This window comes from Lonchura striata, chromosome 2 (assembly GCF_046129695.1).
Source record: "Lonchura striata isolate bLonStr1 chromosome 2, bLonStr1.mat, whole genome shotgun sequence".
NCBI lineage: Eukaryota > Metazoa > Chordata > Aves > Passeriformes > Estrildidae > Lonchura > Lonchura striata.
In genome coordinates, this window is record NC_134604.1 from 90,942,814 (window position 1) to 90,969,160 (window position 26,347).

The 26,347-nt window shown below is 41.4% G+C and overlaps 1 protein-coding gene across 1 annotated transcript in view; it reads left to right on the forward strand.

Moving 5' to 3' along the window:
- Positions 1–523: 523 nt before the first annotated feature.
- Positions 524–26,347, forward strand: part of RASA3 (RAS p21 protein activator 3) — a 129,109-nt gene continuing 103,285 nt past the window's right edge. Inside the window, exon 1 of the mRNA XM_021545628.3 lies at positions 524–750. Coding sequence (XP_021401303.1) covers positions 696–750 — 55 coding nt within the window. The 5' untranslated portion in view covers positions 524–695. The remainder of the gene's footprint in view (positions 751–26,347) is intronic.

The window sequence follows — 26,347 nt, forward strand, 5'->3', positions numbered from 1 at the left end:
TCTCTCCGTGCAGTCAGGTAGAGCCAGCTTTGCCGCTGATCAAATGGAGCCAGGAGACAGACCGGCCTGCTCCCAGCGCCCAAACGGGTTTGTTTATTTAACACGGGACTTCTTTTCCTCGCTAATGAATGGCTTTCAACTCGGAGCATCGCTAGAGCCCTCTCTTCATGGCTGTGTGGGAAAGAGGACTTGCACATCCCTCCCTCTCTCTCTCTCGCCATGACGCCGGCGGCTGGTCCGGACGGGCACTGGAGCGGGGCCACGGCGTTACTCAGCCCTGCCCGGCCGCCCGGGGGTCGCGGCAGGGCGCGGCGGGGCCGGGCCGGGCCGGGCCGGGCCGCGGGGGGCGGCCGCGCTCCAGCTGTTGCCGCGCTCCCCCCGCGCCGCCCCCGCCCGGCGGGCAGCGGGCCAATGAGCGCCGCGGCCGCCGCCCCGCCGGCCAATGAGGGGGCGGCGGCGGGGCGGGCGCTGCCAGCCGCGGAGGGAGAGGCGGGCGCTGCGCCGCGCTCCGCTGGGCTGCGCGGCCGCTCCGTCGCTCCAGCCCGGTCGCGGTGCGTCCCGAGCCGCCCGGCCGTCCTCCCTCCTTCCCGTCCGGCGGAGCATCTCGCCTGCCTCCTCCTGCCCGGTCCCCGCGCCTCCGCGGCGGCGGGGCTCCAGCACTGCTGAACGTCAGGCGCAGCGGCGGCGGCAGCACCATGGCGGTGGAAGAAGAGGGGCTGCGGGTCTTCCAGAGCGTCAGGATTAAAATCGGTGAGCGCGCGGGGCAGCGAGCAGGGAGCCCCCGCTGGAGCGGAGAGCGGCGCGGCGCGGAACGCCCCTTGGCGCTGCCCTGCGCTCTGCGTCCCGCCGGTGGAGCGCGGGGGGCGGCGGGGCGGGCGGTGCCCGCGGCCCGGGGGGGCTCCGCGGGGCTCCGCGGGGCGAGCGGTCGGTGCCTGGGGGCAGGCCGGTGCCGCGGGGACGGGCGGGCAGCGCCGTGCGTCCGGCAGGCGAGCGGCGCCGGCGGGAGGCCGGGTGGCGCAGGGTATTCCGCGGATTTCGCGGGTTTTGTTTAGTTTTTTTTTTTTTTTTTTTTTGTTTTTTTTTTTTTTTTTTTTGTTAGTTTTTTTTTTCTTTTTCATTTTTGTTGCGAAGCTGCTCTCTGAAAGTTTGGAGGCGGCCGCCGAGTCTCAGCGCTGTGTGTCGCTGGCAGAGCTGGTGTGAAGCCGGCCCAAAAGCGGCTGTCTGTGCTCAGGAGCCGCTGTGTCAGCCCCTTCCCTCGGCGAGGGGGACAGGCAGGGGCTGCTGCCGCCTCCTCAGGGCTTCTCCGACTCGCGCTTTTGGAGATTCGCTCCTCTTCTGTTGAGCGAGTTCCAAACCACATTATTAGAAAGTAAGCGACAGATGTCAGCGAGCGGATTAAACTCTCCCTGGTCGGGTTCTGAGTGTGCCGGCTGGGAGGGAAATCCCTCGTTTCCGTAAGACAATCAGTCCCACATGTCGAGCGAGCGGTTCTCCTCTCGGGATGGGGCGCGGGGGCTGCGAGCTGCAGGGGAAGTGGCGAAGTTCAGCGCCGCGCTCACAGCGGTGGGTACCGAGGGCGTGTGGCTTCCTAATAAAGCTCTTGAAAAATATCCCTTTGCGTTTCCTTGCGCTCGGAAGCAAATTTGCAGCCACCAATTGGTGTGGTAGATGAAACTGAAATGTGAAATTACGTAGAAAATCTCATTATTGGACAGTAGGATTAGCATTTCAAAGAGACCACTGCTAGGATCGTTTCCTTGTTAATTGTCAACAGGTAATTTAGTGATAGCAGTTTTTAAGAGTTTAAAATTCTATCATATAAAGCAAAAATTATGTGTTTATGTTCTCATATACATCCAGAAAAGAGATTCAGGAAGACTACAGAGACTTGCTCTCTGTCTCCTCTCAAAAAAGAGGAGGGGAAAATAAGAGAGAGATCCGGACATCATGCAAGTGATGATATTGCAAGTTGTTTCTATCTGGTGATTTTTTAGTAAAAGGGCTAAGAACACATCCTGCATATAGGATGATGACTTGTGGCTAAGTTGTTTGTGTTTGATTAGTTGGGGTTTTCTTGAGGAAAAAAACAGTGATGATCTTATACCTGAATGATTGAAGTCACGAGAGTATGAGAATTTCTTTTAACTGCTGAGGAGATGGAATACAATAACAGCTGCAAAAGTCTTGAGGTGAATCTCATCATGTCGCGGAGTAAAGTTAATCCTGCTGCTGGCTTCAGCTGTCAGGAGCGGAGCCCCTGTCAGAGCTAAGCACGTGATTACTGCAGAACTGCAGCAAGGGTCCCCGCTGGTTTTTAGGCTGGATAGCGGGAGGAGGAGGCGCGAGCATCCCGTGCTGGTGCCGTCGGGGCGGAAGGTGTTTCCCGGAGGATGTTGAGGACAATGCCCGGCGCTGCGCCGCCGTTCCGCCGCTGCCCGGCAGGGGGCGGAGCCGAGCGCTTCCGCCTGCCCGCGGCCCGGCGGCTCCGCCGCTCTCCGCCGCTCCGAAGTCACTCTCCTCTCTGGAGCTGAGCGTCTCTTGGGAACTTTGCACAAAAATAGGAAGTGCCCGGATTGCTTTGATGGGTTGAGGAAGTATTCCTGGTCAGATTGGCCTCGTAAAGCAATCCTAATCTTCTAGAATTTGTATCTGGAGCTTGTCGGCTCCCTACAAAAAGTCCTGTGAGACTGGATCTGGAGGGAGGTCGCAGACTCACAGAGTTGTTGGGGTCGGAAGGGATCTCTGGGTGTCATCTACTGCAAACCCCCTGCCAAGGCAGGGTCACCTAGCATGGGTTGTACAGCAAAGTGTCTGGGTGGTTTCTGAATGTCTCCAGAGAGGGAGACTCAATGACCTTGCTGGGCAACATGTTCCAGTGCACTCTCTGCCACCCTCAATGTGAAGAAGTTCTTCATGTTGAGGTGGAACTTAACTGTGTTTCTGTTTATGGCCATTTCTCCTGATCCTGTTGCACCACTGAAAGAATGGTGAACACTGGAGGGACGCTACTTTTTTCAGCTATTCCCAATAGTACATTTCTTTTAGCAGTTCCCATTCATGAATATCTTGTAGTTTTTGCTCTTTTCTAGTGACAGGAAGCTTTAATCTTTCAATTAATAGGTTAAGAGAAAAGTTATTTTAGGGCAAAAAGCTAAGTCATTTTCCATGATGATTTGCTTTGATTTATCATGCTGAGGAAATGGTCAGTTCTGTTCTTTGGGAGATTGTTTCATAGCCAAGCTCTGTCTGATCTCTGAATTTCAGATATTCTGTGTTTGATCTGATAAGACATTTCCTTCTCTGTAGCACCTCTGCTGGCAAATCATGAATGGGGACACTGATATACAGGTGTGCCTTAGAATAAACTGGATGAAATGTATGATTGCTTCATTGAGGAATCAGTGCAAACAGAGTGGACACCCATGTTGGCATTTCTCTTTTAATGGGGAAGGAGATGCGGCTGGGAGGCTTCTGGCTGTGCAGAACATCTGTAGCCTAGAGATGTTTGAATGCCCTAATGTTGTGTACTGCTATGGCTGGCTTTTCCTGTATTTCCAAGAAACTGTAGGTAAATGAAGGCATTTTCTTCTGCTTGTATAACTTGTTCTTTTGGGACTGATAGGCTGCATGGAATCAGCCATATTAAGGTAGATGTGTTACTACATTCTGGATCTCCTGAGTGCATCCATGTTCTGAGGAGTGTTGTTTCTAGTCATGCTTGGCTTTAGCTTGAGCCATCTGTCTCCTTTTCTGAAAGTGTTGAAACAGTTAAACTTTGTAGGAAGCTGTGTGTTTGCCTCACTCAGTTGAACTGACAGTGGTGTGGCACCTCCTAAACATGTCTCATTGAGATGCTGAAGTTGTGGAGCAGCAATGTGAACTGTCAATGTGGGTACCAGTGTTAAGGGGAGTTGTTATTGTGCTACCTCTTGTCCAGTTTCTTTTGCGGTTAGTTGAATTTGAAAGAAGTTAATGCCTGGCAACTTCTGCTCATGTTGCAAGGAAGTAATGTACAGTAGAAAGAAAAAAGTAGTACTTGTGTTAACGAATGTGCTGTTCGGATGTCTAGTTGAAATTGATTTATTTTGGCTTCCCCTAACTGAAACCATTGTGCTTATGTCTTTTTTTTCCTTAATTGAAAATTATTTTTACCGGAATCCCTTATACATAAACAAAACAATGTGTCATGTAAGACTAAACAAACACTTCCTATAAGATTGCCACTTTGAGGAAGTGTGCAGTGCTGATATTTCCATGAGTCAGTGTTTCAAAACCTGAAAGGAAACAACACAAGGCTCTATGGCTGATGATTGGCTGGAAAAACTACAAAGAGTCCTTCTGCTTGACAACATGACTTTTGTTGTACTGTTAATATTTAATAAATATGGTGTACTTAATTGCTACTTTTTTTCTCCTTAAATGGCATCAACTATTAAACTTTCAGCTAAAAAAATAAAAGCTTATGTTTAGCATGTCTGTTCTTGAAAGCTGTATGCTGGCTAGCAGAGAACCTGCTGCCAGATTTTCCTTTGTGAAATTGTTTATACTTGAAAAATCTAAAGAAACAGTTCATTTGTGAATTTTCACATTAGTAAGCTTTTCATGTCTCTAAAATCTAGTACTGTTATACTTAGGGGCATTTGACTCTGCTTTAAAATAGTACTTTTTCTAGCAGTAGTAGAGCTTGTTATATTTCTGTCCAATAGTTTGAAAGTAGTATTTGGGACAGGAGGATGTTGCACACTGAGAGCTTACTGGGTCTGTAATATAATGAGGAGGACCCTTTGCTCATTGTACTTTTGAGCTGACAGTTAATAACAATCCACTTGTGCACTGTGAGTGCTTGTTGCAATTTAGGACATTCATGAACTTCTGAATCTTTCTTTTATCATCTTTTAAAAGGGCCATTTTGTGGTTACAGGATGTTGAGGCCTTAGTCTAAAATGTGGGAATTCCACTGGCATAAGCTATCCTTAGAACTAAGTGTCAGCAGAATCATGAAGCAGTGAACTATTTGTGATGAAAGTTGGCTCCTACCTGATGTAGGTTGGTGCTTCACACACAGCTTACCCTGTTCTAAACTCACCCCATTTTCCAGGAACTGTAAGACCTTGTTTATGTCCAGTTGATAAAATGAGGATGATTGGTCTGTAGATATGCCATCTCTTTGCCTCTTATTGTGCCTTCTTTACTAAATAATGGAGAGCTATATAGTTTTAAGACATGGTGAAAGCAGTTGAACTTGTGAAACTGAGAGTCTTGGGTGAAGTCAGGCAGAGTACTTAGTTAAGTGCTAGTTTACTGGTGTTTAAGCAGGTCAGTTGCCAAGAGAAGGCATTTACAAGCTTCCACCATTAAACTTGGAATGGAATAAATGTTTGAGAGATGTCTCTGTGTTTCCCAGGTAAAAAGAAACTTACCTTGTCCCTGACAAATTTAAGGTCTTCCTTAAGTCTAATAATACTAAGGTTGTTCAGGGAAATCCATTTTATCTTTAGAAGATGTCCCTTTTAATGTTGTCTTCTGGGATTTAGTGCCTTAAGTGGTTACTTGTAGAAGTAATTACGACTCAGTATGTTCATTGCATAATACTGTAAAAGGATTTATTCCCCTTTAAATGGGGCATAAGGTTGTGGAGTAGATATTTTTAGAATGAGAGAATTTTTCCCAGATACTTTCTCTCTCACTATATATATATATTTATAAAAAAATGGAAAATTATTATTTAGGAAGTGTGAAATGTTTTTTATAAAGATAACAATGTTTTTTTTCCGGTGTTTCTAAGTTAGAGGACCAAGAAGTAAAGAAAGGAGGAAAAGCTATTTGCATCTCACCCTGAATATATTCAAGACTTCTTAAGATCTTTTCTTCACGTTAAAAAGTTAACAAGTACAGCTTAAACTGATGTTGCATAGGTAAAATAAAGTGGCAACTTAACGTTCTTATTGATTGACTGTAGCAATGCTCATTAAGGCTTGAGTCTCACAGGCCATGGAAGTTGCAAAATGAATTATGCAGATTTGTCACTGCTGGTTCAGTATTTGAAATTGCTTGATGTGGTGGTTGTGTTCTGACCAGCTTATCTTCAGTGTGCTGTTTCTAGAGGCAGAATGCCATGGATGTTTATGGACTGTCAAGAACAGCCATGGCTGGAACAAGACCATATTTTCTGCAAGTGAGAGGAGGAAACAGAGGTAGCAGTGGAAAATGTTGCAGATAATGTAGTTTTGAAGAAATAGAAGATGCTTGTGTTTGGGGCTGCCAGCCTGAGAATCAAATTCTATAGCATTCCATCTACAGCCTTACTTTCTTTTAAGTAGAGAAGCATTCATATATGAGTGGAAACCCATGTGTTTTGGTTTTTAGAGTGTGTAGAGTGAATCTGTTAAACAGACCTGCTCAGGACCTCTAATGTCAATATGCAATCTTGTTACATTTTTGGGTCTTCTTCTGGAGTTGGTACATTTGAAAAAAAACTGTTGTTTAATCTGTCTCATGAGAAGTATTTTCTTGTCTCTTCATGCAAGTGATTGTCTCGTGGTCAGAGTACTAAATGCTCTTACATAAGGACATGTAAGTGCTGGATATCTTTCTCAGTTTTCCAGAAAATGCTTTTGAAAACTTCGTTGCCTTGAATTTCTCTTCAGACTGATGAATGTTTTTTGTATTTTTTTTTACTATTTTACTATAATTGGCTAAAACCAGATCTTTAGTTGTGAAATTGCAGGGTTAGTTAGATGCCAGTATTAGCTTCTCTTTTGTGTTTGTTCTGCCTGATGCTGTTCTTTATGTAGTGCATATTGCTTTGATTCTGCTTGATAGCTGCAGTCCAAAGCATGAAATCATGATATGTTCACCCAAATTAGTACCTCGGTGCTGTTGGGAAGGCAGATCTTGTCTTTTCCTACTCATGTTGCTCCCAGCCATGAGGTGCTCTTTGTACACCTGCTGTTGACTGGTGCTCCTCTGCTCACAGGAAAGAAAATCCAATTCAATTTGCAAAGCAGAATCAAAGAATGCAACTTTTCAGGTTTAGTTTTTTCCATTTTAGTGAGCTGTGCACTCCAGTGGTTGTCAGAGGTGTTCCTGGACAAGTGTTTGAGAGCTTGACTGGGAGTGTGCGTGTGTGGGAAATGGGAGGGGACAGCAGGTGCATCCCTTGCTTTCATGTCTGGGTACTGGCAGCATCATGGCACTGCCTGACTCCTTCTCTGCTCTTCAGTTCTCTCCCTTTCCTTACTCTAGGCTTTCTTGATGGTGCTGTATTTGTTAGTTGCCAGTACACACCAGCTTGGTCAGCTGCTCTGGAGAATAAATGTTAAAACTCCAGAGAGAATGGCAAGAGAATTGTCTGACAAATTGATGTATCTGTATCTCTGACCTTCTGCTTGAGATGCTTGAGAGCGACTTGAATCTCACACTCGGTTCAGGTGCCCTAGCTCTTTATGAAAGTTAAGGTGTTTTAGTTAGTATTAATAGTCACACAGGCTGCCACATTTCTCTATCACCCACTTGTCTTTTAAAGCTGAGGCAACTAAGGTTGATTATCATATTTATGCCTAAGAGTTCTCCCCTTTCTCTGCATCAGAGCAGGATTTCTACTTCTGCAGTTATTTTGTCAAACACTGTTATCATATGAAGTCATTTACTGCACTGATGCTCCCATTTAAGGAAGATCTCATGTAAACACTGGACAGTGTTGCCTATCGAGATTAGAAAATACCTTTCATCAGAAATACCTTTGATAATATTAATCAGGTTAAAATTCCCTCTATCCTTTCTTGCTGACTGATCTCCATTACAGGAGTGTAAATTAGGAATAATTCTGTTAAAGCCAGTAATTGCACTTCTGTGAGAGTTGAATTAAGTCTTTGAGTATCTCATGTAGCAATTTTTTTTTTCTTGGAGGAGGTAGAGGGGGAAAGGATGAGGTAAAATCCACTTTGTGTTGTTAAGGAGTACTTAACATTTCTCATTTTGTTACAATGTACTTTGCAAGCGGATGTGTTTGGGGAATAAATCTTATAGCTAGCTCTTGTGAGAGCAAGAAGCCTAGAATAAAATCAGAGGCTTTTGGACTTGGCTGCATACTATAAAAGATGCAAATATCAGACAGTTGTCTTGCCCATGTTGATCTGACCAACAAATGTTCAGCCAAATATGTCAAAGGAAAATTAATGTGTGTGCTAGTGGACCATTAATACTTCTGGGGAGCAAATCACCTAAGGCTTATATTAATAGTCAAAACATGCATTAGTAAGTCTTAATGCTGTGCTTTAAAATTTTCTAGTACTGGAGGCTTATGTGTTTTGTGGTTACACCAAGGAAAAGCTCAATCCTGGAGTTAATAACAGGTTATATTTTATTGAATTGAAAAGTTGATTGTGGGCTTGCCCATTCTAACCTTCTGATTTTACTGACATTTGTTAAACCTTATGAAATGTCCTTTAGTAGTGTCTGATTTTTTTCAGTGTGGTGACTGAACTTAGGACCCAAATAAAAGCTTTGTTTTGGAGTAAAAACAAAGCAAATCTAACTTCCTTCCTCTCCCATCCTAACCTCTACCAGGGGGAAAGGAACTTCCCTGAAACTTCACATGTTGTTTTCCTCCTATAGAAGACTTTCTGGGTGAAAGTTTTGCAAAATGTGATATGAAGCTTCAAAACTATGGAGAACTGGAATATTTTCCCCCTGTTGTCCTTCCTCAAATTTTAATGGATCATTGCCAACTGTAAAACACTTCATATATTCAGTAGCAAGTTTGTGGTCTTTGAGGGCTGTTTGTTTTTTTTTTCCCCTTCTGCCTGAAAGGAAAAAAAATATAGTGTATCTGTATTTTTGAAGGAAGAACACAAACGTTGAAGACTTTTGAGGCTTCTGATAGTAATGTTTCTGCTGTTCAGTCTTCATTCCAGACCTCTAAAGTATTATCATTTCTTCCTACTTCACTAGAGACTTGTGCATTTGTGTGTTATTACCTCTCAGGGAGCACTGGGGCAAATGAAGCTCCCTTCATTAGCCCAACAAGTGAATCTTGCTGTTCCCTGTTGCTGAGGTGCGTAGTAGCTGTGACTGCATGGCCATTGACTGAAATGGATTAGGGTGATGTGAAGGTAAGGGGGTTTCACTTACTTAAGAACGGCTGGTAGATTTGAACATTTGATGCAATGTTGAATTTGCATAAATATTAAAGTACGTTTATATGCTGCTAGTAGGTGGATGAATGTTAGATGACATGTCTCAATTCTTCCATGTGCAACAAATGAATGAAAAGTCTCAAAGCTGGGAAGAAAACCCATTTCTGTGATGAGGGGAGGAGGGGGACACAGATCTGTGTTTCATAAGATGAGTGCTTCATGCTTAAGCTTTCTTATCATATGTTGCAGTGACTTTGGGAGGAAATATGCTTGTCTGTTTGTCTCTAAACTTGTTACTGAGAGGTTTCAAAATCCATTTAGAAGAAGTTTGCATTGAAAGGCCCGAGTTTGTGTTTCAAAAAAAGGAAAATGAAACATAGGAGATCTTATGTTACACAGGGAGCAGAAGGATGTTTGAACTTGTGTAGGAGTTTTATTTCCAGGATTTTTAATCTGGAGTGTGTTTTTTTTTTTTAATTTATAGATGTAGGAATAAAAATTTTAAGTGACTGATAACTCATTTTATAGCTATTTGCAAATTTAAATTCTAGTCAGTTCCACTTGCATGGAAGGCATATAGTATAAATCAACTTTACTGTTTTTAAAATTTTCCTTGCTTTTGAGTTTCATTCAGCTTTAGTATTCCAAGTATTGGAAAATGGACAACTTGAAATACTTCATTTACGGTTGTGCTTCTGTTATGACTTTATACAGATTTCTTATGCTTAAAAAAAGCAACTCAAAAAACCAGATTAACTGGTAGCTGAGTTTTAAACTCCTTAAAATAGGAGGGAAGGGAAGAAGTTTATTACTGTTTCCAATTCCTTCTAAAAATATTTCTGTTTACAAATTGTTTACAGCTACTTACTTTTGTTCAAGAACTCTAGAAGAAAACAGTTAGTGGTAGCTTTTTACAAGGCTGGAGTTTATTCTTGCTTGTGTTTCCCAGCTGGTGTTAAGAGTACATCTGGAATCTATGAAATTCCTTTCTTTGTTCCTCATTTCCTGTTTCATTGAGTGCTACAGTGCAACATTCTGAAAGCTATTTCTCTTAGTATCTTCTAAGATGTGCATTTTAAACCGATTAGTGAGTTCTTAAAGGTAATTATATGTGCTTGTGTTTAATGATGTAATTGAACAGTGAAATTGAACCGTATTATGAAACTTCTCAGATCTTTTATTGTCTTATTTCACTGAAAAATACTTTTGTTGATTTATCTGGCTGTCGTTCAGCTTGTAGAATTGTAGGAAGGAGGGTGGTAGAAATAGAAGAAAAATCTGGTAGATAGTACAAAAGCTGCCTTTCTTAGTCTCTCTCTCCCTCTCTCCCTCCCCCTGCCCAGGAACAATTACCAGTTTGTAATGGAAAATTAGATCTATTTTGCAGGAGACACAGGGTGTGACATCCTACAGTTGCTTTTCGATTCTGGTTTGAAAGGCTGGTGACTGCTATAGAACAAATGAACACAGCCTTGGAAAATTGAGCTCTGACACTGTGGCACAATGGGAGAGTTGTGTGTGTCTAAAACAAAACCAGTCCATCCTCTCCAAAGAAGCCATGTTTCAGTTAGGTTTACTGGTTGGGATTGCATTGTTGCAGATAATTCAAAGTCAGTAAAAAAGAGAGGAGATGCAGTTGTCTAATGGAATTGCACTCATTTTTTGCAAGTTGTTCTGTTCTTCTTGAAAAAAAAATGTGCTGTTATGAATACTTCATGTATCTGAGTGGCTGCCCCAAGTTTTCCAGAAGAAATGCAAGTTCTTCATAGTCCAGTGGTCCACTCTTCTGTTGTTGCCATTTGCCAGCTGTGAGTGTTGTTTCTGAGACTGCAGCTTTCATTCTTCATGCTGTCACTAGTCACGAAAATGCTGTAGTTGTAAAATGTATGTTCAAAAACTTCTTTCCAAAGCACCTGCTCTTAAGAGGAGACTTGCATTGGAAGCATTGTTTTTTCTCTTTATAAATGCACTTGTTGATTTGTTTTCCCTTCCATTTTTGAATTGTGGAATATCTCTGAAATGGCAGCATTTGCTCTCATAGAAAACTTAATATTGGGGAAATATTTATATTATTTTTAGCTGCTTTTAATACCTTTTAGCAGAGATAAGTGAGCAATGCTAGCACTGAGACCTTTCACTCCTCTACAGATCTGATCAGTACAATTTTGTCTTTGTTTTTTTTTTCACAGATGCCCCTGACAGCATATATGAAATAGGTTGTACGTGGAGGTAGTTGCACATAATATTTTCTCTACATATTGTAAGGAGCGGAGGGAAGAGCTACTTGTTTCCCACAAGGTGTGCAAAAATAGTGACAGAATTGTGAAACTCCAGCAGCTGTGTCTTTCAGCATATTATATGTGTACAGAACCATTTTTAAGGTTCTCATATCTTCTCCACTTACACAGTAGTAACCATGCTGCTCAGGGTGTCGGAGAATTTGGTAAACCCAAAAGCCATTTTGCTCTGTAGGGGATTATTGTTGCTATTGGACTGTATTATGCCCTGTTTCAGGGATGCAGTAAAGGTCTTGGAAAACTTGCACCTGCTCTGCTCAAGTCCGAGGAGCTCTGCTCCTGTAAATTTTGTGCACTGTTGTAATTGTCAGTAAGGCCCTTGTCTTGATCTATGCAAATTCTCAGTAGCCTAGACCAAGTTTGGTCCTAAGAGACTTTCTTCAGAGTACTTATCCCTGCAGCACTGGTTCATTAACCTATTAGTTCAGTTCCTCAAATGATAAGTTGCATTTTACCTCCAAGAACATAATGTTCAGTTTCTGAGTTTTGTGTAAAGTATTCCCTGGTAGATAAGGGAAAGAACCCATCAGCTATTTCTGCAAATGTTCTGTGGCCTGTTCCTCTTTATAAACTGGTAGTCACGTTTACAGTGTAGATATTTCATGTTCAGGACTTTAGCTAATGTTGCATAATGTTAAAATTTCAAATTGTTGGGATAGCTGAAGAACCACATTTGTGCTCTGTTAGCATTTTTTGCCCTAAGTGTAAGGTAGGAGTTGACCAGCACTAGTCTTACTTCTGTAAATATTTGTCTTACCCTGTGTTTATAGATTGTTCCACATAATTAATTTTGCTGCATGCTGATGGCCAGCAGCTCTTGGATGACTCTGCTTGACCACTGTGAAACCACTGACAGGAACTCCAGGTAGTTGCTGCAGAATAGGCTTAGGTGCTTCAGAGATGGGGATGGCTTAGAAAGGAGGTCGTGGTCAATGGTCAGAAATCCAGCCCTGTTTAAAGCTGGGGGAACTGTTGGTGTCCCTTCCCTCTCCTACTGATGTGTAGAGCCAACCTCTGTGCTCTGTTGGGTGGTGCCTGCAATGCACTTCAGGAAAATGGTGCTGCATGTTAGAGTTGAGAGGAGCTATAGTGTGCCTCTCCCTACTCCCCGATGGCTTTTTATTTATTTTTTAGGCCTACTAAGCAAAATTGCCTGAGAGGGAGGGGAAAAGCTAATTTTTATTCAGACCAATATTCCTGCCTGTCTTTTTTTGAATGGTGATTCTGTGATTTTTGACAGAGAGTAAAAAGTGCCTGGGGGGATTTGGAATGTTGCAATAGAGCAAATAATTTCAGTAAAAGTTAAACTCTAACAGGCTCAGGCTGATAATTAGTGTGTTCTGACACCTGATTCTGTGACAGTGTTCCAGAAAGTTGTGAGTTTGAAAGTGGAAAAAAAATGAGCTGAATTATTTTTAAAGCCAGCTTCAGTGTTAAATATAACCAGTCTCTGTAGCAGTCTAGTGGAAAAATTTGTTGTTATTAAAGTTTCCTGATAACACCTGCAAATTATTAGTATGCTGGTGCCCTGCTTCTGGTAATGGGAAATGGTCATCTACTCCTGGGAGTAACTTGTACTGCATGCTCTTCAATATGGTCTTCACTTTCTTGTGCAGAGCAAATCTCTGGAATTAAGCTGTATTTTTCTCCTGGTCTGGTGGAATCTTATTCAGGTTTAGTTGTGAATTAGTGCCAGGTTGCAGATATGCCAAAACTCTTCTGGCTTTGCATAGGGTTAACTCAGTGCTACAGAATGTGATCTGAAAAACCCATTACTTGTGTGGTGGGAAAACACTGGGTAAGGGGCTAGGTCAGATTCCCTATTGCTCTCCAACCTCCACAATACAAGATGTGGACAGGAGCTTCTACCTACTTCCCTAAATATGGAGTCAGTGGTAAGGCAGGACCTTGTAGCTGTGCCTTGAAGACAGAAATTTGGTACCCTTTGTACTTCTGCAGGAGGCAGTGATGGTGATTTATCAGTGCTTTTGTTGTACTGTAGATATAACATTTGGTGTCTTCATGGTCATGGTGAAATGCTAAAACATTTTGCAGTGTATGTTTCTTCTAGGGTATCAGCCTGCAGGAGATAGAATTGAGATTTCTCTTGGGGTAGGTTGGGGTTTTGACAGAGGCAAAGCACAATACACTTCGATCTAGTGCAGGTGTCGTGTGCATTTATTTGTTTGTGTTTTTTTTTTTTCTTGCTGTTTTGCCATTGTTTTGGACATGGATTCATGCTTGCTTTTTTTTATTTTTTTTATTTTTTTTCTCTCCTGACAGTGTTTGTAGCTTCTCTGACCTCTGTGGTACACCTGAAACCAGCTGTGCTGGAGTACTGAGTCTTCACAGCTGCGGGAGGAACAGGGTGTGGGAAGGATGAGCCATAGCTCAGCCACTGTGTGCTTTTTTTTTTTTCTCTTTGCATGGCTTTCTGTTTGAATGATAGTTTTCATTTGGGGACATGAGATTAGCACTAAAATAGGCCAGCACGGGATGAAGATGACGACAATATAAAGCTTCTAAACATGATTTTGAGCCAGTGGGTTAGCTTTAATCAGGATTTCATTTTTTTTTTTTTTTAATGATCATTCAAGTTACATCTTTGGAACAAAATAGCTTAATATCAAGACTATGTTCAGGTATTTCTTCTGAGGAGTGGAGCACTTAGTTGGATTTTGATGGGGACTAATGTGAATTCTGTTGTAGGGCTGTGATTGATAGCTCTCAAGGGGAAGGGAAGGAGGTTGAGACTTCTGTAAATTAAAACTAACTCAAAAGGGTGCTGCTGTACATCTTCTTGTGGCATTAGTGATGCCTCTGAAAGACCTTTATACCCAGGCTTCAGAATCACATCAGTAGTTGCAGCTTACCTGTAGACAGTGTAATCATGTGATACAAAATTGGTTTGTAGTCTTGTAGTAATCTAGATTGGGTGGTTCAGCCCCAAACCTTCAAGATATAAGACAGTAAGTTTGACCTGGCCCACTTAATTCATTTTACAGTCTCCTCAGGTGTAATTTTTAAAGTTCATTTATTGCCTAATTAGCCTGAATGATAAATGAGTTTTTATGCTAATCATTTGAAAGACAGCCTGATTTAGGAAAGTCACTGAAACACATAGCTGCTGTTCTGGCTGTAAAACAGCCTGGATATTTGTCTCACTATGACATTATGACATCAGACATATGTCTTCATTCATGTTCCTGGCAGCTGGAAGCAGTGTCTAAAAGGCTTGTATTGTTTACCCTTCTCTGCTAAGTACTGGTGAGCTGCTAGAGTCAAACACTTGAAACTGAGGGTTACCATCATGAGGATTGTTCATTTTAATCTTGAGTCCCTTTATGTACACAGAATTCTTACCTTTACAGGATGATATATTTACTTTTAAAAGAAAAACACTATACTGCTTTCAGGATGAATGGTACTTGCATAATGAATAATTATATTATTATTATTTTATTATTAACATTGCCATCATCTGTATCCTGTTCTTGTATTGGAATACATGGCTTTCTGCCATATGTTTAGTCAACGCTTGCTCTGGCATTGTTGTTGAGCTCTTCTGCTGTATTCCTTACCATACAGTGGAATCTTTAATCATCCAGCCTTTTTTAAGGTAGAGTTGACTCTCTAAAGTAGGGGACAGGATAGAAAAATGGTATTTACCAGTCATGGTGCCATTTTCCATCTAATTCTACATTTTTCTGGAAGACAATTTTGTTGAAGTGGCAAGGATCTTGGACCTGAATATGTATTTAGCCATTGTTTTTCCATTTGGACAATCTTTCTTCCTGCTTACTTCATTTGGGATCTGCTTTCTCCCACTGCAGATGCCTCACAAGCACCTCTCCCAGCTATATGTAGATGGAATCAGCTGGCTTTGTCTAAGGAGTGTCAGAGTGATGAGAGAACCCTGCCAGGGGAAGGGACAGGGGAGGACAAGCAGGATTCTGTTTCTCTGCCTAGCCAAGTCTTGCTTCCTTCCTTTCATGATCCTGTTCTTGTCAATCTGCACTTTGAGTCAAATGCCTTCTGTGTCTTCCTGACATGACAGGGTTTTTGCATTGAAGGTCCTGCCTGGCATAACCATGACTGGAGAAATGAAGTGCAGTACTAGAGCGAGTATCTCTCACAAAGATCAGAAAATATTCTGAATTCTGTTCTCTGGGATTTTGGGGGATTTTTATTGAATTATTTAAGGTCAAAAGCCAAGGGTTGCCTAATACTAAATTTTGATGCCTGGTTATTTGCTGGACAAACTGACTTCTCTTGAGGTGATGTTGCCTGTTTTAGCTGAAACAGTTGAGGGGTGTAGGAAGAGTTTAGCAGAAAACAGCTGTAGTACTTATTTGGCTTTGAAGAATAAAAGCTAAAGAGGAAGCAATTATTAAGAAACTTGTACTAAATTGTTGCTTTCTCTTTCCCCTGTGTACCCATCCTCCCCTGCTTGTTAGACTCCCTGCTGATCTGCAGGATTTAATACAGTTTTTGCCTTTCTGTAAACTAACAGTAATGGAATTTTGAGCACTGAACTACCAAGGTCTCAGTCCTGGTGTAGAGCACTGTTTTTGCAAATAACTTCAGTTCTAGTTGCTTGGAGTCTAAACAATGTAGAGACGTCAGCTATAGCCTCGGTAATAAATTTCATTTTGTATTCTAGCTGTTTACCTTTTTGAAAAGCTGCTGTTCACTTATGTTACAACATAACCTTTTGCTTAGCTTTGACAAGTGTTGCCCTGGTCCGAATAAGAATGGTTAAACACTCCACTGATCCTTGTGACCTTAGCAGCAGAGTTCTAGTGCCCTGCTGCCATAAGGGTGTGTTTTATTAATATTTAGAGCAGAATTGAGTGAACAAAAGATTAAATTAATGTGAGGCTATCTTATTGCACTTGTCACGGAGCACAAAGGGGATTACTTGATTAAAAAAGGCAGGCTGGAAGCTGAGCATGACAACTAAGTAGGCAGGGCAATGATCTTGCCAGTGATGTGGGGAACCATATGGTAGCCAAACAAGGGTAGAGCAGGCTCATGATGTTGGCAAGGGTCAACCAAGAGCCTAGTGACCACCAGAGAGCTCTGTAGTGATCAATAGGTCCGAGGTAACACCAGAATTTAAATCATCAGGGCGGAGTCGGGGTTGGTAAGGCAAATGGCGGGGTGCAGAGGAACCTGCAGAGCTCTGACAAGGGCCAAGGGTCTGAGCTGGGATGCAGCCCTGAAGTGGGGAAGGGTGTGCAGTGAGGCTCCTCCAGTGCTTCCTCCCAGTGCAAACTGCTCCGGGCTTACACAGCTGTGCTGTGTCCCAGCTGTGGTGGGGCCGAGGCTCCAGACCCCGGCGCTGGGGAGAGGCTCTGCTCCGCGCCCTGGCACAGCTCTGGCTGGGCAACATCTTGTCTGGACTAGCCTTAAATCACATAAACCTTCTGCAGGTCCTGATCCTGGGATAACCGTGGTGTGAATCGTAAAGGGTGAAAAGAGGAAGTGGGGACGCAATAACAGAGAAGAGGTCTGTGTGTTTTGTAACACTGACTGTGGCAATAAAACGCATCCTGTGTGTGAGGGGAGCCAGCCCCCCGCTGCGATTGCTGCAGCCACTGAGGCTTGCATTGGATTGCGGGAATTTCCACAGCCCTTTGTGGATGAGGGCAAGTGCGGGAGACACTAGGTGTTAGGTAGCTATTGCTACAGTATTTTACAGTGATTGCTAATTAGACCGTCGGGATGGACAGAAAGTAAATTTTATTGAAGTCTCTTCAACCTTTTGCAGCTGTGTTTTTGTGCCTTTATCCATCCATGTACTTTGACTAATATCTTGCTCTCATTCTATGACAAATCTTAGTGATTTATGCTTCTTCCCTCTTTCTGTGGTTTGAAAACTGTGTCTGATTTTTGTGAAGTTTCTGGTGTATGCTCTTACTTCTCTCCAGTCTGTGTCAAGTCTGCCCTTATATCATGTCAGCAGCCTTCTGCTGATTAGCAGAAGAGACCTATTAGAGTTCAGTGTTCCTTTGTTTCCTGCCTCTTTTCTTTCCCCCTTCCCCAGAAGAATTTTTTTAGCTGTCTCGGTGTTATTTCTGTGGGAGCTGTATTGAAGGAGTTTTTGCAGCAGACAGAAGGTTGTGTGGAAATTAGCTTATGAACTAAGCCGTGATTCTCCCTGCAGACCTGTACTTGAGATGAAAGGGTTGGTTCTGTTTGCATTCCAGTTTCCTGCTGCTTTGAAAGACAGTGGTATGTCTCAGAACAGCAGTACTTGCAATGTGCTCCTTCCGCAGAAGGGAGGATAATGACCAGTGTTTTATAGATAGGCATGTGGTTCCTCATCTTCCTCTTTAGTTCTGCCTGGTTGAAAGAGTTAGAAATTATCACTGTTAATATTTTTTTTCCCTTGCCTGGAAAGGCAATGATAATTCATGCAAAATATTTTTAATTGTAGTCTAAATGCGTATCATGGTAAATTCACATATTGGAGTACTATTAAATGCATCTGAAGCTTGTTCTGCATAATCAAATTGCTTAGAGATTTTTATCTTCTCTTAAAGTGCATATAAAGTCTGTACTTCGCGGGTTTAGTAATTCCTTGCTGCATGACATCAAGCATTCCCATATGTTTAAGGGTATCTTGCTTGTGTAAGAGCAGGGATATAACAGGCAATCAAGTTAAGCAAGGATTAAGGAGACAGCATTTGCAGCGTGGGGGAGAGAAAATTCACAACTATTATGTACAGAAAGGGCTATAGGATCTTCTAAAACAAAGTAGCAGAGAGCACCCATGAGATATGTTCAGTAAGTTATTGAATGATTCTTTATAGCTTGGCTTGAATTTTATGTGAGTTCTTTTACTTAAGTGCAGTGTTGATTCTGGCACTGTCTAAGATTAGGTGCTCCTTTGAGCTGAACGGTACAGCAGAGGTGGAAGTGAGAGAAGTTGAAAGGAGGGCTTATCTGATTAAGTGGCTTTTTCCTCCCTGCTGGGAAACCCACAGAGCTGTACTATCTATTCAGTAAACATCTTCCTCTGGGTGTGAGCTGTTGGTAATTCGCCGCTCTTAATGATAACAAGGGAGGGAACTTTATTTTAGATAATCCACATGATATAGGTGCTTGTTGTAAAGCATTTTAAATGGGCATGGGGGAGGGGGGCCGCAAAAGAATGAAGAAGGAAGCTATTAAAGAGGAAGGAAGCTTGTTAAATGGGTGTCCTTCTCATTCCTGCAAGTACACTGTAAGTGGTTAAAGCTCAATGATGTAATTGGACTCCTTGGCAGATTTATTTTGCAGGTGGTTATTTTGCATTTATCAACGGTACATGTACCCCATCTTCTTCCATTTAAATGTAAGTCTGAGTGGCAGCATTTATGACTTCTGATTCATGAAGAAAATGAGGCAGGATTTATGTTTAAGATTTGGAGATTTAGTTCCTAATCTACAAGACAAATTTTCGCTATGTGTGTTCATGTCTACTTTGCCTTTACAAGAGGGAGAGAGCTAATGGAAGAGGTACCACTTGAACAGGTTTGGGTGTGTGTCTGAGAATGGGAAATGGCAGTTTGGCTGTCATTCACCTGAGTTTTGTGTTTCACAAGAAGGTAATGATTTGCTTGTTTGGTTTTTTTTACCTCTGCAATATGAACACATGTCAACTTTGGTTAATCATGCCAGCAGGAGTTACACAACTTACTTGGAATGGCAGACTGTGCTGGACAGAGGATATCCCTCTGTGAATTTGAGAATGAAGCTTGTAGATGATAAATGCCAAGGCAAGAGTTAATTTAGTACCCACTTTCTATAAATAGAGGAAGTTGATTCATACAGACACAGCTAGAGAGTACATGAGTATGTCAGAGACTTAACTGTCTTGCTTGAGATCACAAATTTGCTGAATAATGTGGTGGCAGTCTACAAAATTCAGTCTTCTATCCTTAGAATGGAAGTCAGAAAGATAAAATGGAGTGGAAGGAAATACTTTTTTTTTGCTGTAATTGTTCTCTTTCCCTGCTTGGCCCTTCAAGACACCAAACACTTTCACTATTCCAGACACTTCACATGTATTTATGATGTAGTAAAAGATTAGCAACATGCGATATTTGATTATGCTTGTAGAAAAGAATAGAGCATTCTTTCATCTCAGATAAAGCTGTATCAAAACCCACCAGAATAAGTACTCAGAAATGAAAGGAAGGTTTTTTAAATGTCAGCTGAACAGAGAAAATTTCAAAGTTAGAAGTTGCTTGCAAACTGTTGGGTTTTCATACATCTCTGTAACATGTGACTACACAGTATAAAAAAACATAATGTAAAGCAGTTACATAATTATTACAGTGTATATTATGCAGTTTATGATTGTGTGCAGTGTATTTTATGAATATGTGCTATGTATTGTTATGGAGAAGAATACTTCAGTTTGTGTATATGCTTTATTGACCACAAGTGTTGCTGTTTTGAGACACATTGGCTTCAAATTACAGCAATAAACATGATAGGTGGAAGAATCACAGGGACTTTGGCTTGTGTTGTGCTGTCAGTGATAGGGTTGAATGTATCCAGAGCTGATTTTAGGACCATCTCTGCTTCTAAATGTGCTAACCATCTGGACAATTTGTGTGTGGCTTGTTTTATGCTTGAGTTTGTTTGTTTTTTTTTTTTTGTTTTTTTTTTAGGGGGATGAATAGCTATACATACACATAAGTTTTCTTTTGGACCAGTTTTGACGTACTGTGAAGATGGTGTCTAACTGCTCTGGTTGTTTACTTTCTAGTTTTTTTAGAAATGTTAATGGAATAGGTGTTGGAGGCTGATACCAGGGATGTTAATGGAGTAGGGGAATAGAAGTGAGTTGGGAAGTCCCTGGATTGGCATAGACTACTTTGTTAGCTTTGTGCCAGGAAATAAAAAGCTTCACCTTGTAAGTTCTTCAATGTATACCACACTTAAGTAGTCATTTCCAGGAGTCTGCCCAGAAAAATGAAATGCTGTAGCATTGTTTTCCTCACTGCTCCAAATTTGAGACTCGGAGGCATTAGTAGATCTTGAAATGTGAGCTGTTAGTTCAAGGGTCTGTTGCATACTGCATTTCAGTGCTAAGCATATTAAAAAAAAAAAAAAATGATTACCTACTTTATAAAAACAGTTTAGGGCAAGTGGTTATCAGAAGCATAGCTTTCATTTCTGTCCAAAATTTTTCCTTTGGTCCTAAATTGGTCCTCAATCCAATGATTGAGGATTCATTGCTTTCTGTCCGTAAATGCTGATGTTTTGGTAGGAATTGTTTCAACATGCAGTAGTTCAATAATACATGGTCTCTCTCAATGTGTGTTTAAACTGTTACAGTTGTGTATTTGTAGTTTTTTGAATTCTACTCTTAAGCATGTGGAATATGCATGAAATGCAGTTGATGTGCTGCAGTTGAGCCAGACAGACACAAATAAAATTTCCTCATTATGTTCACAGAGATAATTAGTATGACTTTAAATACTTTTCTTGCTGTTTCCCACCCATGTGAATCTTGACTGAAGATGATTATTAAAAAGTATACACCCCTGTTATCCACACCTGTAATTGCACTGTCTTGATGCTTTGTAGGTGTCTTGGTGCTGTCAGGCTTTGTAGATGTTTGACAGAGGTGATAAACAACGTTCTCAATGGTTTTGTAGGGAATCTACAACAGCAGCTTTGTGCTTTACACAACATGCAGCTTTTCTGTGTAATTTGAAGTATTCTTTGTTCTGCCCTTTTTCTTGATATGTTAATTATGCTATATTGTACTAGCAAAATGACATTTGGCATCAATTTATTTTTACCATCCCATTTGGAGTTGCATGAGTGGAAGACATCCTGTACAAGTGTCATGTTTTAGAGTTAATTTTTAAAATTATCTAGCTCTTGTTATGTTGCCATCTGTTTTCTACTAGCTTGAAGAGGAAACAGCTGTTGTGAATAATCTCAAGACAGTATTTTTAATAAAGTCTAATAGGTCTGCTTACCTTCAGTTTGCATGTGAATCACAGGGAATGACTGTGCTGGCTAGGAGGGGAAATGTGGTTTTGCAGTAGGAACTATAAAGAATTTGGTAAAGCAGTGATTCTGATGTCTCCTCCATTGCTGGATTTGAATACAGCTGGAGAGATCAGTGTTAATGGGACACACTTCACTTGCTATAACTGTGCATTGTCTTGTAGAGGGGCTGTTATTGCAGCTTCTGCCCTCGAGTGCAGTGGTTGGCAGGCAGCTGTGAGCTGACTGAACCTGCTGATCCCATGTGGAAACTGCCTCGTGGCACACCATGCCACCTTCAGTGTGCTGAGCCAGCAGAGGCAGTGGCTGTTCTTGACTCAGGGAGAGCACTGGAGATGGAGAGCCAGTGACCCCCCGCCTCTTCAGGTGACACATGGAGCTTTATGTAGTCAGAGATGATGTGCATCAGCAGCTGACACCATTTTGGGGAAAATATTTAATTCTCTGATGGAGAATTAGTGTTTCTGATGGTAAGTAGGGTATGGATGCATTTGAGTAGCTGATTACCTTGTGGGCTTCTTGATGGTGTTTTAGACTTAATTTTGGTAAGGAGCGAGAAAATTCGTGAAAGAGATGATGTACAGTATAAGCTTCAATCACAGTAGTGATTCAACTGAATAAAGGGAAGGATAAATGAAAGTAGAGAAGTTGACTGTCAAAGGATGCCTTGGAAAACAGTTCAGATTGGTTTATTTGAGCTCAAGCATTGCAGAGTGATCAAGATTTGGTACTGTTTTACATAGATTGGCTTTCTTCACTTATTTCCCTTTGATTTTGATAGAAAGACTTTGTTAGGTCTGGAGAACTTTGCTGGATTAATAGTTTTTTTTCAAAGGGCTCAACAGTAAAAAGAGTGGAGAGGCTAACCAGCAGAGAGCATTAAGTGGTGGTCAGGGAATATAGAGTTGAATGGAGAATGCTGATCAATTGAACCAGATCCTCCCATAAGTAGACTACATTCTTTTTGTCAGAGGCCTTGTTGCTTTTGCTTGAGTCTTTAGATCAATGGCATTATAGAGCAACTCCAGCAAGAGTAGCTGTGAAAAATGAGCCTCTAGTTCAAGTGCTCGAGCTTGCAGCCTCAGATCTTCCAGGAGCTTACATCCCATAAACCTGTATGAAATATGTGTCCAGTGCCATGCAGTTGCACAAGCCCTGTCCTGTTCACTCTCGCTGCTGCAGCATTTCTTGCAACAAGGCAAAAGGTTGTGGTATGGATCCATCAGGAGCATCTACAGTGTCAGAGCTGATGGCTGCACAAGAGCTGTTCTGAGCTGATGTGGTCTGTTCTGCTTAATGGATTTGTGTAGCACATGAATGTGTGTTTTTGCACCATGTGGGGCAAGATGGGCAGTGAGCAGTCAGCTGGCCTGTGATGGCTTCAAGTGGCTGTGAAGCTGCAGTGTTACTGAAACAGGTGAGGACTGCTTAAAAACTCCCTTTTAACTCCTGTCACCTGACACAGAATGAGTGTGTTGGGGTACAGGAAAGGAACACACTGACTTGTAATTCAGTTGAAAATCAGTTGTACTTGCGTTTAAGCTTTCCTACCAAATTATGCTATTAAACAGTGTGTGCTGTTTCTCCTGAGGAATATTTTATGCATGCTAAGAAGATACTAGTGTAGAAATCTCTGCCTTTCAAAGGAGAGAAGCTTTAATTGATAACCATAAGAGCTCCCTAGAAATAAGCAAATAACAGCGACCCAGAATATTGTCACCTATGTAGATGTTTCTTTTAAAGACTGATAATTTTACTTAGCTTTATAGGCAGTTTTTTTGGTTGAGTAGCAAACTTCCATATGTTTTCCTTCTTGCAGGTATACGCACTGCATCACTTTTGAATTTATAATAAAAGTATAGTAATTTCAGAACAAGTTAGAGCTGGAAATAAGAAACAAGTAGGTTCTTTTGCAGAAACCCCCATGAGTCAAAAATCTTCAGTATAGGAAAGATATGCTCTGACTGCACATCTTTTGAAATAATTAAAATTCCTATTCACAAATAGTTCATCTTGGGAAGATGAGAAGAAAGTGTCTTTCTTTGGATCCCGTAGCTCCATCGCTGGCAGCAGCATGTTATGCTGTGGTTAAGGCATGGTTATTTGAGATGTAATGGCGCTGGGGTATGCAGAGGTGAACTTTGCCTTAGTGGGAACTGTTTGGCTTATGTCTGTGTTATTCTGTGCTTCTGTTGTGTGTAGGTACTCTCTCTCCACTTGAGAGTTCCTTTGCCCTTCTGTTTTGGTTTGGAATACCTCAGGCAGCTTCCTATGAGGAGTGTCTTTCCTATCAAAGTAATTTCTGTCACAAGGCATTTTTCTGCCACGTTGCCTTGCAGTGGTTATAGTATATTTTTCATGCCTAAATTGGTATTCTTTCCATAGTAAAGCCCTTGGAGGCTATTTTTTTTCTCTGAGCGGATGTGACAGCACTGGAATTATACACTACTAACAGTGAGATATTTCCTCTCGTGCTTACTGGGAGCTGTTTGTCTTATCTTTTTGTTAAAAGAAGCAGGTGCTTTGTCTACTCCTGCTCTGCGTTGGTAAATTCTGCTTTGTGTTGGGTTTCCCCCCTTGTGCTGTTGGACAGCAGGCGAGAGCCTTCCCCCAGACCAAGGTGTTGGTCTTGACATGCTGCACAGGAGAGCCCTTTGGTGTAAGGCAGGTGGGTCAGGCTGGGATGGCTTTGCTGGCCCTCAGCTGCAGTTTCTGCAATCTCTCATGCAGCTGCATCAGCAAATACTGTAATGCATTGCTCCCATGCAGCCTCATCTGAGGGATGTGAAGTTGCATTTTGATTATGAAGTACTGAGAGGGATGGAGTTTGACCATGGAAGTTTGCTGTGTGACTTAACTATTCATTATCACAGATGTAGTCTGCAGCAGAAGCAGGGTGGAATCCATGTGTTCAAACAAAAGAGCCAGCGTGTTGCATGGGGATGGAACCTTCTTGCACAGAACAGCTCTGCTATGTGATATTGCTTTGTGAAAATAAATGGGCTGCTTTTGAAAACAATGTGAAATGAGCAAGGGGTTAACTGAGGCTGAATGAATGACTTCCCGTTCTTGGGTGATCTCTGCAAAGCATTAGTTTGTTTTGGTAGCCAAATCTCTGGCATATTCATCCCCATCCCACAGCATTAAAAGTTATGATTACAGCATGTACGTGGATTTGTGTCCATCTACTCTATGTAACTTGTGTTCTACCCTAAGAGGTAAAAAAAGGGAATATTTTTATCCAACAAATAGTCCTTGGATGGGCATGTCTATTTATGTACTTTAACTTTGGCATCTGGTTATTGTAAATGTCTGTGAAGAACTTCCTTACAGTCTGTGAAAGTGTGTGATATAATCCAGAAATCAACTTCATTTTACACTTGATTATCAGAAGTATTCCTTGATTCCAGTCTCGTGTTCTTTTGCAAGCCATGAATTTGCACAGGGGTTTGAGAAGATTATTTCAAAGCAACTTGATATTGTGTATGTATAGTTTGGCCTTTAGATACCTATTGACACTGGCTGCATGTGATAGCATAGCTTCATGTGACCCTCAATAAATATGAAAGGATTTATTGCTTTCTATTTTTTGAGTTTGAGATAAAACTAGTATATGCTGTATCAGAAAGAAAAACATTATTTTCTCACTTCTGTTGGGCTCTGAAAAAGATGAACTCTAAGTTGATGCGTGTGGGTAAATTATCACTTTTTGCCTGCTTGATGTGTTCTGTAAAGTGCTGATGACAGAGTTAACCAAGGTTTTGTGTATTTTGGGCTTTTGATGACTGACTAGTTGCACCACATAACTGTTATTTGAAACTGTGAGTTTGTTTACTTAAATGTGCGTTGTCCTTTTTGGTTGTTGGGGTGAGGAATAAGTTTGGTTGCAGTACCTCCACCTGTGTGTCATGAAAGCAAGCCACTGTCACCAGTTAGCTGTGTTGGCTCAAAGACTGTGCAGTTGGATCTTGGTTTGATATGGCAAAGTTTTCAGAATGAGACTTCTAAATTAAGATTAACACTACATTTCAGTATATCTTTTGTATTGCATTATGTTTAGGAATGCTGTGCCTTTATGCTTCCATCCTGTCAAATATCCTTTACCTACCCTTCTCTTTTTAAAGCTAAATCCTCCCTTATATATTAATATATTTGTGTAGGCTTAAGCATTTTAAGGAAATGTCTTCTTTGTTGGTACAACTCTCATTACTGCTGGACCTCTGCAACTGAGGCAAAGTCAGAGCAGGTTTGTGCTGTGTTAGACAGAATGATGGAACTGAAGATACATATAACAATAAAACTTTGGGAATGTGTTTTGGAGTGGTTGCCAGATACTCCTCTTGTTCATGTTTTTGAATTCCTTCTGCATTGACAAATTATTTTTGCTTTTTCACTAGTAATAAGTATGCAAAAGTATTTAACACCTCTTGAATACTGCACAATCAGTGTGACTTTACCCTATTTTCTGCAGCTGAAATTACTAACTTGTAAACTGAAACCAGAAGACTGAAAGAAAACCAGCGTCAATTGAGTTTCATTATATTAACACTTTGCATAATTTAGAAAAGGAAAGTAGGTCACTTTCCATTTTTAATACACGCTTTATACTTTGCATAAACCCCAACAGGATTGCAGGCAGTTCATGAAAAGTTATATGTTTCTCTGTAAATACAAATTTTAATCATATGAGTTATTGTGGAAATTGCAAGGAAATATTGTAATTTTGGCTTAGACATTTCTACAGAATCTCAAGTGCTTCTATCAAATGATGTGTTTGTGGAGCACACATTACACAAACTTCTGAAGTCTGTAGTTTTGATCCTTGCTTGTAAATAAATGACTATATTCAGATTCTTGCTTTTCTGCATTGTTTTTCTGCAGTGTTGTGCCTGT